This window comes from Thunnus maccoyii, chromosome 17, assembly GCF_910596095.1.
Source record: "Thunnus maccoyii chromosome 17, fThuMac1.1, whole genome shotgun sequence".
Classification (NCBI taxonomy): Eukaryota; Metazoa; Chordata; class Actinopteri; order Scombriformes; family Scombridae; genus Thunnus; species Thunnus maccoyii.
The window spans coordinates 16,205,639-16,221,371 of record NC_056549.1 but is presented as its reverse complement, the minus strand read 5'-3'; the positions used below and the strand labels follow the sequence as shown (position 1 = coordinate 16,221,371).

Sequence of the window (15,733 nt, the reverse complement as noted above, 5' to 3'; positions counted from 1 at the left end):
TAGGTTGGGAACCACTGGACTAAACTAGCCAACTCCAGCAGCCACAACAGTAACATGATGCTCTAACACTGATGTTTCAGGAGGCTATTAATAATCTGATGACCTCATATATAATAATATATCAGTCTGAGGCACCAAACCACTACTTTTACTGCAATGCCTTAACTACACTTTGCTGCTAATACCTATGTACTTTTACTTAAGTGGGATTTTTCATGCAGGACTTTTACTTGTAATGGAGCACTTTTATATTGCTGTACAGATGCTTTTCCCGTCAACGGAGGAGGTGCTATAGGAGGGAGGAGCACTGACAGATACCGGCAGCGAGATGAGGAATAAACAGCTGAGTTAAAATATCCAAGACAATATCGCAAACATGAAAAGAAACAAATCATACTCGAGTAAAACGGTTAATACGTGTATTTTCTGTTTAATTGCGAGCGGCCAAGACAAAGGAACAGAAGTAATTAAAAAGGTAAGATAAACAAAGGTAAAGTTACTAAAATGTGCTGTATTACGATGTGGGTTTAAGGTAGCCTATCAAGAAAATCAGTAAATCAGTAACTTAATCACTCCGTCGTTGTGATTATGGGGAGAGTTTAACAGTGGACAGCTCAATGTCAGCGTGGTAAAAAAAAAAAAAAACAAGGACAAACAACAACCTTTTGGTCTGAAAAATGAAACCAATGAGGAAGTGCCAAAAACTGCAGTGCCTCAAATGGCCACTTGAGGCAGGCTCCATGGACCCCCATGTTAAAATGCCCAACTTTACAGCAGAAATGAACACGTTTATAGCCTGGTACAAAAAGTGGTCTTTATAGCTTAGTTCCCCTTTCATGACAACTGTATGGGGGTGAATTTTTATATAATTCACCTGTTTAAATTTTATAAAGGCTTAAAGTTATGCATAATTAAGGATGTGGCCGCTTTGAGTAGGTAGGTGGTTTGTTTCAGCAACCAGGCTTCATTTGGCCCACCTCAGCTCCACCTCTTTGTCCATTTTGGATTAGCCAGCAGTTAAGCCAGCGGTGCTGTAGCTCACTTTGAGCTTCTTCAGAAACCAACGGGTGATGTCACGGTCCATATTTTTACAGTCTATCGTAAAAACAGAACAAATGTAATTTTAGACAATAAACTCATAATGAATGATGTCTATTATAACAACATTTAAATAAAAACTCATAAATTAACACTGTCAATCTGTCAGCATGGTAATTAGTGAAGTGAACGTGTGTATGTGTGTCTGTCATAGGCTACTTTCGGGGACAAATTTCAGACTAAAGACCAGTTAAATGGGGACGGCTTGTCCAACTTGGGAAAACAGCTGTGTCCCTAATTGGTAAAAAGCAGATTTTTGGGTCAGTGGTTAGGGTTAGGGTTACAGTTAGGGTGTGTTTTTAACCAGTTCTGTCTCTTCTCTGGTATTTCTGTCCCCTCCTACAGAATAATGAGCTGGTGTGTTTCCGAGACATTTGCCCCGCTGCCCCTCACCACTACCTGGTTGTTCCCACAGAGCACATACTCAGCTGCCTCTCACTGCACAGGGGACACATCGGCCTCGGTTAGTCAGACAAACAGATCAGTACCAGCTACCACGACTACTGCAAATATTACTACCACTACTACTACTTCTTCAGTTATATTACTTCTCGTTGTAACACTACAAGTACTACATCTCTTACCACTACTACTATTACTGCTATGTTGCTGCTTCTTGCACTACTGATTTATACTTAAAGTTTTTACAACTGCTAATATTATTACAACTGCTTTTACCTCTATTTACACTGGGACACTACTACAACAATACTTCTGCCACTACTACATTTTCTCATACGTACTTCTTGCTGCCTGTGTAAGCGCACAGATTTAATTTCTTTATATTAAAGCGTTGAGAAATAACAGAGTCATGTATTCCACAGTTGAAAGGATGGCTGAAATGGGGAAAGCTGTGCTGCTTGAACAAGGGATCACTGATATGAACGACATAAGGTAGAGACAGGAAGTGTCTGTATGTGTTTGTCTTGACCTTAAATAAACAACTCACAAAAGTTTAAAGTCCCCCTCAGTTCACAAATGTGCTCATTGTTACTTCCCGTGGATACTTGAGAAATTAGACTATTGTTCAAAGCTGTGTTTTTATGTCTTTAAACATGTCGGGGGGGGGGGGGATCTTTCAGAAATGCAAAAAGTGTGATTATTTAAAATGTGTGATGCCCCTTTAAGCACAAAACTAATAAGCAGAGCCTGAAATTGTAGAGGAACACACTCCCTTTATCAGTAATCAAAGGTTATTTGCTGAAGTGTTTCCTTCCTCCTCGAATTTCTAAAACTGCACTTTGGCTTGTGTTTTCCTCCGCAGGCTGGGGTTCCACCTACCTCCCTATATTTCAGTAAATCACCTCCACCTCCATGTGCTCGCCCCCGCCAGCCAAATCTCGCCGATCATGAAGTATAAATTCATTCCAGGCACCAGCAGTTTTGTCAACGTGAGTGTTGAGGAATAGAAATTCCTGCTGCCGGTTTACTTATTTTGTTAATTTTCCTTATTTATTCTCTTATACAAATAATATTAAAGTTACTATAGTATTATCCTTGCAAAGGCTTTGACATTCTTTCTGGTGATCTAGAAATTCAGAGTTATTCTTCTATTTCTGTTGTTGCCAACTGGCTAAACATCATGTAAATGTAGATAAAGTGACTTAATTGTGCGTCTTCCTTTGATCTTTCTATGTCCTAGCCTGCCTCTTTCTGCCATGCACATCACATGCTATCTTAAGTTTATGTAAATGTTTTGTCTTTGCAGGAAGATCATCTACAGAAACAACTAAAAAGTATTAGTCCCCTAACCAAGTCCTTTTTAGGAAGCTGTTGGTGGTGTCCGTGAGCCAGCAGCTCCCAATCTGGACTTTGGATAATTTGCAAAGGAGCAACAAATGTCTCACAAGAGTCTTTGAACTGGAAACACTAAAGCAATGACGATATTATAAACTGACATCTGGAAAGAGGAGAAAATGTATCTGGAAATTGCTAATGTCATCTAGCGTGGTTGTGTTGTATACATGTTTAAGCAGTTTGTATTTATTTGTATACAGTAAGCATTTATAAATAATATACTGTATATTACAGGCGTTTGTGAGTATGAATGTGGACAAAGTGTGAAATGATTTATACTTTTATGGTCAGTGACGTAAGAGAATAATGAAATGGATCTATTATACATCATGGTGGTGTGTTTAATGGTTTGTCGGGATGTCCTTTAAAATAGAATACAGGATTTCTCTGCAGAGTTTTGTGTATTTTAGTGCATAGATTGAAGAGATTTTCTGTATATTGCTACAAAACAAGTTTCAACGGCAGACATCCTAGAAAGTGGCTAAAACAAAACAGCTATATAATTTACAGGCCTGATACACATTTTCTTAACTCTTCCACTGCACTAGGTGATGTTTTTTTCCACTCGGTTCCTGAAATAAACCAAAAGCCACAAACACAACTCTTTGTGCTTTGGTATTATGTCTGATCAAAAGCACATGAACTTCCACTTCAACACAGGTTAGTGCTGAAATTTAAAACATCTGTGAGTTGGGTAGGGCTGGTTAACCAACTAGTGGGCAAAAATAAGTTGTTGCCCCCCATTATCCACCCCAAATCCAACACTAAATATGTTCCCACACTGACAGACACATTTATTGAAGAATATGTACACATATATTAATATACTAAAACTATAAAGGTATTAAAACAAGATTTTGACAAAGGATCCATCTAAGAGTTCAAGATTAGGTTACAATAATCATATTAAGGCCCACATGTCAGTTTCTGTTGGTCTTTAGTGCTGCATATTACAAAAAAAAATTCATTGGGGAGGATATTTTGGGATTGTAGGGTTCTATTGGGTGCTCTAACAGAATCAAGGAAGTTAAGTTTATTATTAATTATATCATTAAAATGTGAGTTTAAATCAATAATTCAACATTTGAAATATGCACTTCCTGCCAAGTGTTAAGTGAAAAGATTTATACCAGTTTTCTGTTTGCCCATTCATAAAGCTAAAGCCAGCAGCCAGTTAGCAATTAGCTTAGCACAAAGACTTTAAACTGGGAGAAACAGCTAGCCTGGCTTTGTCCAAAGGTAATAAAATGCATGGTTACAATATTCACTTCACAGCAATCATTAACCTCTGTATTAGTCAACAGTAGGCTATTAGGCTTGACATAATGGGGTTATTAAAACTGCATTTAAAAGTTTATCTGAAGCTTATATTACGCTTCAGCAGTCTGAGTTAATCATATCAAGTGGATATCTGCCATATTTACAGTCTCTTTAGCATCAAATTCCCTCTTTCCCTCACTCTTTCCTCAGACAGTGTTTCCCTGTTGAGCTGCAGTGGAAGTTAAGTAACAAAAAGAGGGACTTTAGCACTAAAAAGACTTTATCGTTGAAAGATATCTACTTGATTTGACTAATTGGGATGTCTGAAGCTTCATATTAGCTTCAGATAAACTTTTACATACATTTTTGCACTGAGGGAGGCTTATGGATTTTGTCCCCCATCACTTACATTGTAAGTGCATTATGAAAGGATCTTCTAATGGTCAGTATGAACAGGAAGAATGATTATTGTAAGAAAACCCTATTTCAATGTTTATTTGGGCACCTGACTGTTGTTTTAAGAAAGACTTGAAAAATTGTTAACCCGTCCTTTAATTCGATGTCTGTGTTTAGAACTGTAAAACTCGGAGTTGGAAGTTACGAGGATCCAGTGAATGCAGCAGTAAAGCGGCTCGATGAGCTCTGTCACCGGCTGGTTATCCTTCACTCCTGACAGCAGACACGCCCCGACAGTGTTGTCGTGACACAACACAATCGTGTATATAATAATGAGCTCGTGTCTATAATAGGCACTCCTTTAAAAACACCCATGGGGACTCAGGACGCTTCTGGGAGCGGAGATTGTCTTTTCTGTCAGATAGCAAACAACCAGACTGGCACAGAAATCCTGCTGAGTGTAAGTAGAGACTCAGTCCTCACTGTTCACTGTAAATCCCTGCATTTCACCCTACCTGTCTGTCTGTGTCCATACAGGATGATGAGCTGGTTTGTTTTCGTGACGTGAAGCCTGGAGCCACACATCATTACCTTGTTATTCCCAGGACGCACATTGACAACTGCAAATCTCTCCAGGGCCACAACATACCTCTAGGTGAGGGACTCCCAAACCTAAACCTTAAACATTTCACAGTGTGCCTGAGTGCTTGGATCTCATGTTTGTGAGTCATGAGTGTTGGTGGTAACCTGGAGGGAGATGAGTCAGCAGTCTTTTATTGATTAAAGGAAAATGTCGCCCATTCTCAGAAGTTATTTACATTATTTATTACATTATTTCAGTATGCACAGTATCACTATGCATAAACCAACACAGTTTGTGGGGTAATATGGTGGTAGAGTATCAGCTAAATGTAGTTCTTATATAATATCTATCTATCTAATCTCAAATATAAAACAGCTAAAGGGGTAAGATGCCCCTACGAGTAATTTTGATTTGAGGTATCTACAGACTTTGTAATTAACATAATGCATACTATCTCATCAAGGGCATTTGTTTTGGCTGAATTTTCTTGCCCCAAGGGGCATCTTCCCCCATTTTATGTTATTCTAAACTGTCGTGTAAATTGGTGTGATAATGGCGCCATTAAACCACTCTGTCTCTTGAGAGGTAATTATACATATTGCAGTACCATCAGAGATTCTCTCTGATTTCAACATTGCATGCAAAATGTTCTGAGTAAAGTGTCCCAGTAAACAGAAATAACTTGAACTCTTCTTCTCTCAGATAACAGGAGCAGTGAATGGGACCATCCACTTATTATTTTATAATAACTCAGTATCATTGAACAGATGTATGTTGCTCTCCTTGAGATAATTGAGAACAATTTTCCACCTTTTAAAAACTTGAAAGCAAAGGTTTACCTCTCTTTTATGGACTTGAAAGAATGAGATGAATAATAAACTATCCTTTGGCAATTTTAGAGTCTACTCTTAATTTTTTTTTGAGGTTTTACACTAAATAACTGGACCTTATTGATGTGATTTGTTTGTTGACAGTGGAGCAGATGGAAGAAATGGGAAGGAGTATACTGGAGAAGAATAAAGTCAGTGACCTCGATGACGTCAGGTAAATCACTTTACTGTCATGAGATCAGACTCAGGCCATTTCAAATGAGGTAGATAGGATCATCTTAAAAATAATTTTCTGTGATTTTTTGGCTTCACAGGTCTTTAAAGGGTCATTTTTGGAGTTGTAATGCTCTTGTTCTTCAATAGTCCTTAATTGTCTGTGAACTGCTGTTTGAATCTGTGCAGGATGGGGTTTCATCTGCCCCCATTCTCATCTGTTCCCCACCTTCACCTCCATGCTCTGGCTCCAGCTAGCAAGATGAACTTGAGGTCGCAGCTTCGCTACGGGCCGCAGTCTTGCTGGTTCATCACAGTGAGTGATGCAGTATGATACGGTCGCTTTTGTATAAAATTCATTTCGTAGCACTTTTATATTACCGTCCCCATTGTGAATACTGAACGATGCTCCTTGTTATGTTTCAGGTGGACAAAGTACTTTCTCAGTTGAGGACACACAACAAAGTCACATGAAGATATTCAAAGTGTCTGAAGGTGCTTCTTAGCTGTTTATCCACCTCACTCAGTGCAATTTTAATTCAGTCCAAAATTCACCTGTTTCTCTTATTACCTGGAAGTTGACAGACGCGGCTGTGGAGAAAACTGGGGGAACGTCATCTTTTGGTGGAAGCTGTAAAAGTACAACCTTTGCAAGAACTACTTGAAATTATTTAAACATGCATGAAGTCCTATCAACTGTCATAATGTGTCATTGGACCACCAATGAGGAGAGAATTATTTTCTATTGAAATATAAACCTTGATGACTGCCTTGAAAATTGATAACACATGCCTTCATAGTTTGAAAACCACATAAAAGAAGCCATATAGATGTACATTTTTACTCTGTTATAGCCAGTATTTATCAGGAAGAACAATTTGCACAATCATGCACAAATCTCACAAACCGGTTTATACACAGGGACCATTTTTGTTTGTATGTGTACTTCTTTGTTTGTGTGTGTGACATGGATCAATTAACCTACTGTATCTGACGCACAGAGGCACAGTCTGTATTTTAATATTAATACATATATATAATATGAATAAATGATCTTCATAAACTCAAAATAATCATCTCTGATGAATTCCTAAGTTATGCTTCAGTATTTCTGCTTACTTTAATAATCACAGTGGACAATGGGTCCTAATGTAAGTCTTTATTTCTCTTCCAGCACCTACACAAATGTCTGAACAACACTGTTCGGAGGAAAAACACAGAATTCATTATGAGAGCACAAAAACCCAAACATTATATTATGTACTGGAGGCCCTAATGGACCTGAATACAGCAAACAATGATACAAGGGTCTCTTTAACTTAATTATTTACTTTATTACTGCTGAAGATTTACATGTTTTCTATTTCATTATTTTAGTCCTGTTAATAGACTTAAATGTGCAATAACTGCTTTTTGGCCACTTGGGGCGGCAGAAACAAGCTGGGAACACAAAACTGACATATTAACACTTAATAATGTTTAGTTTATTACATTTATTTGTCAGTAATCATATACAAAGACAGCATTTTGTACCACATTTATTTTGATCTGCAGGGGCAGGTCAAGTTGATGTGGCCAACTTGTTGTGTGCAGTTGCCTGTTTACACATCCAGCAGAAATATTAGAAACATTCATTTGGATGCATGTTTCTGGCTAGCTGGAGATTTCCAACAATTCCTGAGGGCAATAGTTGGCTCTTAAGCTGCTAAATGCTCCAATATGTTCACCAGCTAGTAGCTAAATTTGTCCTTTTTAGGTTTTTAGAGCTTTTTGCTGAAAAAAGCTGCCTGTGAACCGAAGCAGGAAAAATGCAGCTGGACAACAAAAACAATGAGCTGAAAGACTGAAATACTCAGTAGGGCTGAGGGAAACTTTGTAGTCAGGTGATAATTCTCTGTGGGTTCATTACCACAAGTGATAGTTTTTACATTACATATAGTCAGAACATTGATTATATCTGTTTTAAGATGTGTATTTCTGTTCTGAATATCAGGCATGCATCCAACTAAGTTAAACTCCAGTTATTACTGATTTGATTTTAAAAGCCTTAAAGAATGGGTTCACAATTTTTCAAGTCTGTCTTAAAACAACAGTCAGGTGCCCAAATGAACACTGAAATATATATATTTTTTGCCATAATCATTCCTCCTGTTCATACTGACCATTAGAAGATCCCTTCATAATGCACTTAAAATGTTAGTGATGGGGGCCAAAATCCACAAGCCTCCTTCTGTGCAAAAATGTATTTAAAAGTTTATCTGAAGCTAATATGAAGCTTCAGCCATCCCAATGTAATCCGACGCAATACTATGAAATAGACTGTGCCAAGTTTTATCAAGGCACATGTTGGCGCAGATAAAACTGGAGCAAAGGTTGTGATTAGTCAAATCAAGTAGATATCTTTCAACGTTACAGTCTGTTTTGTGCCAAAGTCCCTCCTTTTGTTACTATTCTTCCATTGCAGCTCAACAGGGAAACACTGTCTGAAGAAACACAAACAGGGAATTTGATGTTAAAAAGACTGTAAATGTGGCAGATATCCACTTGATATGACTAACTTAGACTGCCAAAGCCTCATATTAGCTTCAGATCAACTTTTAAATACATTTTTGCGCAAAATGGCTGTGTGGACACACTGGATTTTACCCTCCATCACTTACATTGAAAGCGCATTTGAAGGGGATCCTTTTAATAGCCAGTATGAACAGGAGGAATAATTACAGCGAGGAAAAACCTCTTTCAGTGTTCATATGGGCACCTAACTGTTTCTTTCAAGACAGACTTGAAAACAATTTAGTTAAGCAATTTCAGTTTCAGTCACTTGATGTCACTGGTGTAACTTGCGTCTCTGACAGGAGCAGGTTTGATGGAGGGGCAGAGTAGAGGCTACATAAGGTGACTCACAACATGTAGCTCCTCACCAAGAATCGCTGGATCACTTTTCTTACTCATTTAAAAATTATAAAGCAGGAAACATAAGAAAACCTAAACATGATGACATTTCCTAACAGCTTTTTCCTCTACCATCCTGTTCTGGTTTGTTGCATAAATCCTGCAATGTTTATATCTGTCTATTACCCTCCTTTTGTAGGAGCTGGTGTGTTTAGGGACTTTTTTTCAAAATTAGTCCATATTTATTTTCTGTTGCAGTGCTTCTAATATCACCATCTGATAGGACATAGTCTTTTCTCTGTCAGTGCAGTTCATGTGGAAAAAATGCTCACAAACTTCCACTATGACATCACAATTAAAAGGTTCTGCTGTTCTCACTAAACTCTCAGTTTCTGTTCAGTTACTACGAGCTAAACCAGATACCACAGTCACACAAGAGCTGCTGCACAATTTCCTCTGAGACAGTTGTTCAGAAATATTAGTATTTGCAGTTTCACAAGATCAGTGACATTCAAACAAGGTAAATCTAAAGGTGTATAATAGTATCATTTCTGAATAATCTACAGTATTCAAAAACTCTGCTGGTGAACCTATTGAAACACTTTTGATTTGTTTTGCACATGTCTATTTATAATTAGTCTTACTTTCTCCTAGATGTTGAAAAGTGTGAGGTTCTGAGGCAAATAGTCAGCATTTCCTTAAATTTATATCTACTATTTAGCTACTATGAAGTTAGAAAAATACCAGCTCAGACAAAACCTATTCAAGTCATCCATATGACTGAAATAGAAAGAGGACGTTTTTCTGGGACTATACTGTGTTTAAAAAAACATTGTAGTAAATGTCCAAAAATCAGTTTTCTTTCAAGTGCATTGAAAGCATTTGAATCCAGTGGACTTAAATTCCTTCAACAACTGCATTTAAATATAGCAGCCTAATCTTAGTTCAGAGAGATTTCAGTTAATGTAGTTCATATAGACATGATATTCATGCATTCGTGTACCAAAGATGATAAACATTGCTTTATTTTAACTGTAAATCTTATCATTTTGTGCTGTTCATCTGGCTAAATTTAGAGGTAATGGAGACCACTATAATGTGGATTTAACACAAGTAATGTCTGTCTGATGTAGATACAAGAGGTGATGGAGCAAAGACAAAGACGCCACAATGGTACACATCAGGGTAAGAATTTATTTCATAATTTCACATGGACGTCTGTGATGTACAGTTTAACAAGATCAATAACATCTTTACAAAGTCGTAAAGAAAGACAGTGGAAACAGATTTTCTGTTTACTGTCATGAATGACAGTAATGACATAGCCTAATGGTGACATAATTGTCTGAACAACTCTTGTAGTGTCGTTTCTCCTGAGGCTTGATGAGAGAGGAGACAGGGTGCACAGTGTCTTTGGACCTCACTGGCAGCCAGTTGTTAGACTTATCCGACTGGAGGACATGGGCATCCCTCTGAGACAAAATAATGGTCAAAATGGTCATTGTGTTGAGGACGCTTCCACCCTTGCTGAGGTTAACATGGACATAAACCAGGATGTGGAGAAGGACCCACTTCCTGGACCATCCAGTGAGAGGTCCGGGGTGGAAGATGACGAAGAAGAGAGTAGCAGTGAGAGACTCATGAGAGAATTGGAAGAGTTCTCGTTTAGCGACACTGACAGTTACTACAGCTTCTCGGACAGTGATGTTGATAATGAAGACGCTGGTGCTGGCATGCAGAGTAAACAAAAATCAAAATAAACATACTCTCTAAACTTATAAACCTATTTCAAACAACACTAACTGATATTCCACAGTCCTTCTTTAATAAATACAATAAATTAGCAAGGAAATTTATTTGGAGTAACAAAGTCTCAAGAATTAAAAGATCAACTCTGTGTTTACCAGTAGAGAGAGGATTTACAATTATACTACTGGGTAGCCCAATTAAGACCATTATTTTACTGGTTTGGAGGAGATAAAATCCCCTAATGATCGCATATCCTATATTGTTTTAATAACAAAACTGTAAAGAAATACACATATAACCCAGTCATGAATAGAGTCATCAATTAAAATTTAGGACAGAATCAATCATTATTTATGACAAGACACTTCTTTATCTCCACTCACTCCTATAATGTCCAACTCTTCTTAAGAATTTGTCCAGAAAGACCAGGGTTTTAAAGTAAGGGCCCAGAAAAATGTAATTCAGATTGATGACCTGTATGATGGTGACACACAAATGTCATTTCAGCAATTGAAAGACTCCTATCAAATACCAGTCACACATTTTTATAGATATTTACAATTGCAACATTTTATAGAATCACAACTGGGTGGGTCCTTGGAAAAACCAAAGCTTTCTCAACTGGAATCACTGCCAACTCAAAGAATTAATGGGTTAGGGTTACATATTTCAATGAATTATGAACTCTTAATGGCAAATAATAAAGCTAACACTAACTTGGTCGAAGAGAAATGGGAGAGAGATCTTGGAATTACGATAGATGATGATCACTGGTCCCTATTGTTTACAGATGCACAAAAAGGTTTTATCAATGCAACAGACAAAATTTGTCATTTTTAAATTATCCACAGATTCTATTATACTCCTGAAAAGATGAGCTGTTTCAAGGGCAATAATACATCTTGACACTGCCAGCTACTCTTGGCACCCATCAGATCCCTCTTTAAGTACCAAGGTTTCTTCCCTCCTAATTGATGCATTTCAGGGAGTTTCTCCTTGTTGAGTGTCTATCATCTGGGTGGGTGTCATTTTTATTTAATGTGGCACTATAAAGCTGTCTGTCCAACCACAAATCTTTAAAGATCCCCTCCAGACATGTTTTAAGATGTATGATACGTTTTTCACAAAAAAGTTAATCTCATTAAAATCCTTAAAAAAAACATGTACACCTTCTTCTTCATTAAAAATTCCAGAAATTATAAATATGCAAATATTTTTATTTCAAAAGTATCACTTTTCGACTCGAGATGTCTCCTACTTCACTGTAGAGTCTCCAAACTAGTTGTGATGTCACAAATCACGCTCATAGGTACACATGTCAAACTGATATTTTCCGTGCACACAGAGAAACTTTACACTTTCAGCAGATGAATTTGAAAATGGTCTTCATGTGTCAAACTCACATGTACACATATACACATACATACACACACACACACACACACACACACACACACACATATATATATATATAGCCACTAAAAATGAATGTATTTTTTTGTTGTCATTGTGTGATGGTGGTGACAGTACAGGAGATTGAAAAAGAAAAAGTTTTCAAACCTTGTGTCATCACAGATTTGTAAAATGATGAAGAGGGTATATATAACATCTGTCATCAACAACACGTCAGAGTCTGGAAGAAGCTGTCATTCAGCATTCATGCCAAATAACATCACTTCTCAGACAAGTGCTTTCCATCTTAGTTTAATTTAAATCTATCCAACAAAGCAACTTTGTTGTTGGCACGTCTGCATCCTCAGACAGAGTAAGAGAAGTAAAAATGTATTTAATTCATATCTATCTATCTATCTATCTATCTATCTATCTATCTATCTATCTATCTATCTATATATCTATCTATCTATCTAACTAACTTGCTACAGGGCCCCACTACCTGGCCTCAGGTTTTCTGTTTGGTACTTTGATTAAACACAAATTAAATTAATTTTGGAATATCTTTCATATAAGCACACAACTGAAAAAACTAAGAAGTCTGAATGTATTTTTGGCACAGGTGACCCCCTTCAAGAGGGTCTCAAGATCAGCAAGGCATACCTAGCCCTCTTCTTAAGTTGTAGTTACAAACGATAGATATTTACTTATTACTCTTACAGTTTTTCTCAACTGGTTTAGCTCATTTCTTGAGACAGTTTTAACATTCTCAAAGCTCCAGGTACATTTACAGCTTATATGGTAAAGCACAACACCATAGTTCACCTGCAAAAGGTCATAACTCACCCAAAATATTTAACTCATGCTTCAAAACAAGGTTATTGTGTCAGTAAATAAGCTAATGCCACCAAAATGAAAAGTTCCTTTGACAATGTGTAAACAGTGGTGGTCAAATGTTTAGATGTTTTGTCAGTATGGCAGTGGACCCTGGAAGTGTTTCTTACATCCAAGTTTCAGTCTTGTCCCACTTTTTCATTGACACTGAATCCTTACTGTAGTTGAATGTAATTTTCCTTTAGCGGGCTGAAAGCTGAATACTATTCAGACACTGATTTCAACACTACAAGGTTTTACATTACACTTTGTACAGCAAAAAGGCACTCACATTTCCATGTAGCTTATTTGTATTTACAGTAACTGTAAAGATCTTACAACAGAGTACAACACAATAAACGGAAAACTTACACAGCAAAGTACAAAAAATGCATCAGTACAAAAAAAAATCATGTGCTGTGGAAACCAAAAATACTATATAGTATAGTATAGTAACACAGTAAAGCTACTGTGCTACACTAAAGACTCCATCCACCTCACTGGACGTCCTGTCGCACCTGTCCGTCTGGCCACACCTGATATTTTCCCTTGTGATGCAACCATCCCCTGCAATCCTCTGCTGTGATGTCATCACAAGCAGCATCCACTGCAGCAAGCAGAGACATCTGATCTTGAGGACAATGATCATATACTTTCCACCTCCATGCAGAGAAGAATTCCTCAGTTTGGATTCAGGAATGGAGAATATGGTGGAATGAAGTCCATCAGCACTGTTGGTAGACAACAAACCATTCCCTGATGACATTTGAAGACATTATCTCACACAAAGTCATGTCTTATCAAACCTCTCTCATTCTCAGGGATAAGATCTCTGTAGAGGGTGTCCAAGAACGTCAGGAAATGCTGGGTCTTGTGTGGGCCATTAATGGGAATATGTGTACTTACACTATTCTCAGATATTATAGCACACATCGTTATATTGCCCCACCGTGGCTCGGTGGCCTTTAATGTTTTGGCCACATCTCCTGCCTTTCACCAAATTGAAACCATCCTCATCCACAAACACAGGGGTGTGAAGGATTTCACTTCCCTCCAGTTCCATTATTCTCTATAATACAATACACAAAATATCAAATCAGTTTTACTGTAGAATCGTACAGTTACAGTTACATTCTTCTCTGCAACTTCAATAAGTATATACAAGCCATGATGAAGGAAAACCCATAACACTGTCTAATATACTACTGTGTAGTGCACACCACTGCTTTACCTGTACATACTGGTAATGCAGCTCCTTCACTCAGTTTCTCTCAAATGGTACCTTGTAGTTATTTCATGGTCATCTGATTTCTCTTCAACACTCTGTCTATTGTAGAGATGCTGACAGAGTCGATATTTTGAAAAGCATTGTCATCTAAAATTGCTCTCTGGATCTCTCTCAATCTAATAGCATTACTTGTTGTCACCATACTGCAGATCTCTTGCTCTTGCTGAGGTATAAAAACTGCTCTGCTGCCACCAGCACAAGGTAGTCATCTAGTGTGACACACTGGAATTCAGAAATAGATCATATTACTGTATTTGTACTGTCCTGTACTGTGTGTCTCATGTATTTCCTACAGCATGAGTTTCATTGACTTTTAGTTATTGTATTGCTGTAACTGGAATATTGTAACATGAATAATTACAGTATTGAGTGAGTGACTTACACATTGAAAGAATTACTACATGTTTTGGAGAGTAAAACTATTAAACTGAGAAGCAACATAACCAGTTTTGATCAGCAAGACATTTGCATTTGGTAATTGTGCAAGTTGTAGACAATTGTACTTATTCGTTGTGCTAAACGTGCTAAAACATTTGCAATTTGTTTAAAAGAATGAGAAATTCAAATCTGTTGTGAACAAGTGACCAGCGATGTGGAGGTTTTCACATGCTCTTTTGAAAATATTCATTTTCATTTGAGAATTGGAGCAAAGCAACTGAGAAAAACTGTAATAGAAATTATAATTTTGGACTGATTGTGCCAACTGAAGAAGAATAAAATTGTACCAGAAGTTGATTAACTGTTTTTTTCACCCAAAACTTCCTTTATTTACAACAAAGAAGTACAACAACAATTGTCATATTGAAAATCTTCTGAGCTTTTTTTTTTTTTTTTTTTTTTTCAAATTTCTTCACATCCTCGATTAAGGTGCTATACTGCTTGAGTTCAACAATAAACCAATGGAAGCAGGTTTGGAGCCAGACCATTTAGATCTGTGGATGTGGAATTTACTGAGAATGATCAGAAGCTGAATTATACAGATAATCCATCCCACTGAACACGAAAAAATAACATCAAATACAACAATCTGGACATTAGTACCCATTTTCTTATTTATAAAGTGTTGCATATCTAACCAAAATAAATTTGAATGAGCACAGTGAAAAAAAAACAAATATTGTCATCTATCTGAATTACAGAAAACACAGGCATAGTCTATATTTAGCCTAAATCTTTCCAAAACCTCTTTTTGAGGGTAAATTCAATGTAAAACAATGTAATACAACAAGCTTTTTTTCCACTGTAAATCACCCATTTTGCTGCAGGAGGTCTGTGACTACATGGTTTATTCTGAATATCAATATCTCCAATAAAAATGTGCTTGGAGTTAATGATGTTAATTTCTTTAAAAACTGAAGATAT

The 15,733-nt window shown here is 37.1% G+C and overlaps 2 protein-coding genes across 3 annotated transcripts; both read left to right on the top strand.

Annotated features, from left to right (window-relative positions):
* The first annotated feature begins 157 nt into the window (after window positions 1-157).
* LOC121882195 (histidine triad nucleotide-binding protein 3-like) lies at window positions 158-3,220 on the top strand. Its single transcript, XM_042390222.1, has 5 exons — window positions 158-475; window positions 1,444-1,561; window positions 1,923-1,992; window positions 2,363-2,489; window positions 2,807-3,220. The coding sequence occupies exons 1-5, from the start codon at window positions 377-379 to the stop codon at window positions 2,885-2,887; spliced, it is 495 nt and encodes a 164-aa protein (XP_042246156.1). The 5' UTR covers window positions 158-376; the 3' UTR covers window positions 2,888-3,220.
* Window positions 3,221-4,759: 1,539 nt separating this feature from the next.
* Window positions 4,760-6,995, top strand: LOC121882196 (histidine triad nucleotide-binding protein 3-like). 2 transcript variants are annotated; one of them, XM_042390225.1, is made up of 6 exons: window positions 4,760-5,011; window positions 5,089-5,206; window positions 6,109-6,178; window positions 6,367-6,493; window positions 6,604-6,672; window positions 6,756-6,995. In XM_042390225.1, the coding sequence occupies exons 1-5, from the start codon at window positions 4,925-4,927 to the stop codon at window positions 6,649-6,651; spliced, it is 450 nt and encodes a 149-aa protein (XP_042246159.1). In that variant the 5' UTR covers window positions 4,760-4,924; the 3' UTR covers window positions 6,652-6,672; window positions 6,756-6,995. The 2 variants fall into 2 exon arrangements, with proteins under 2 accessions (XP_042246159.1, XP_042246158.1); XM_042390224.1 differs by having other exon boundaries at window positions 6,604-6,995.
* Window positions 6,996-15,733: the final 8,738 nt, after the last annotated feature.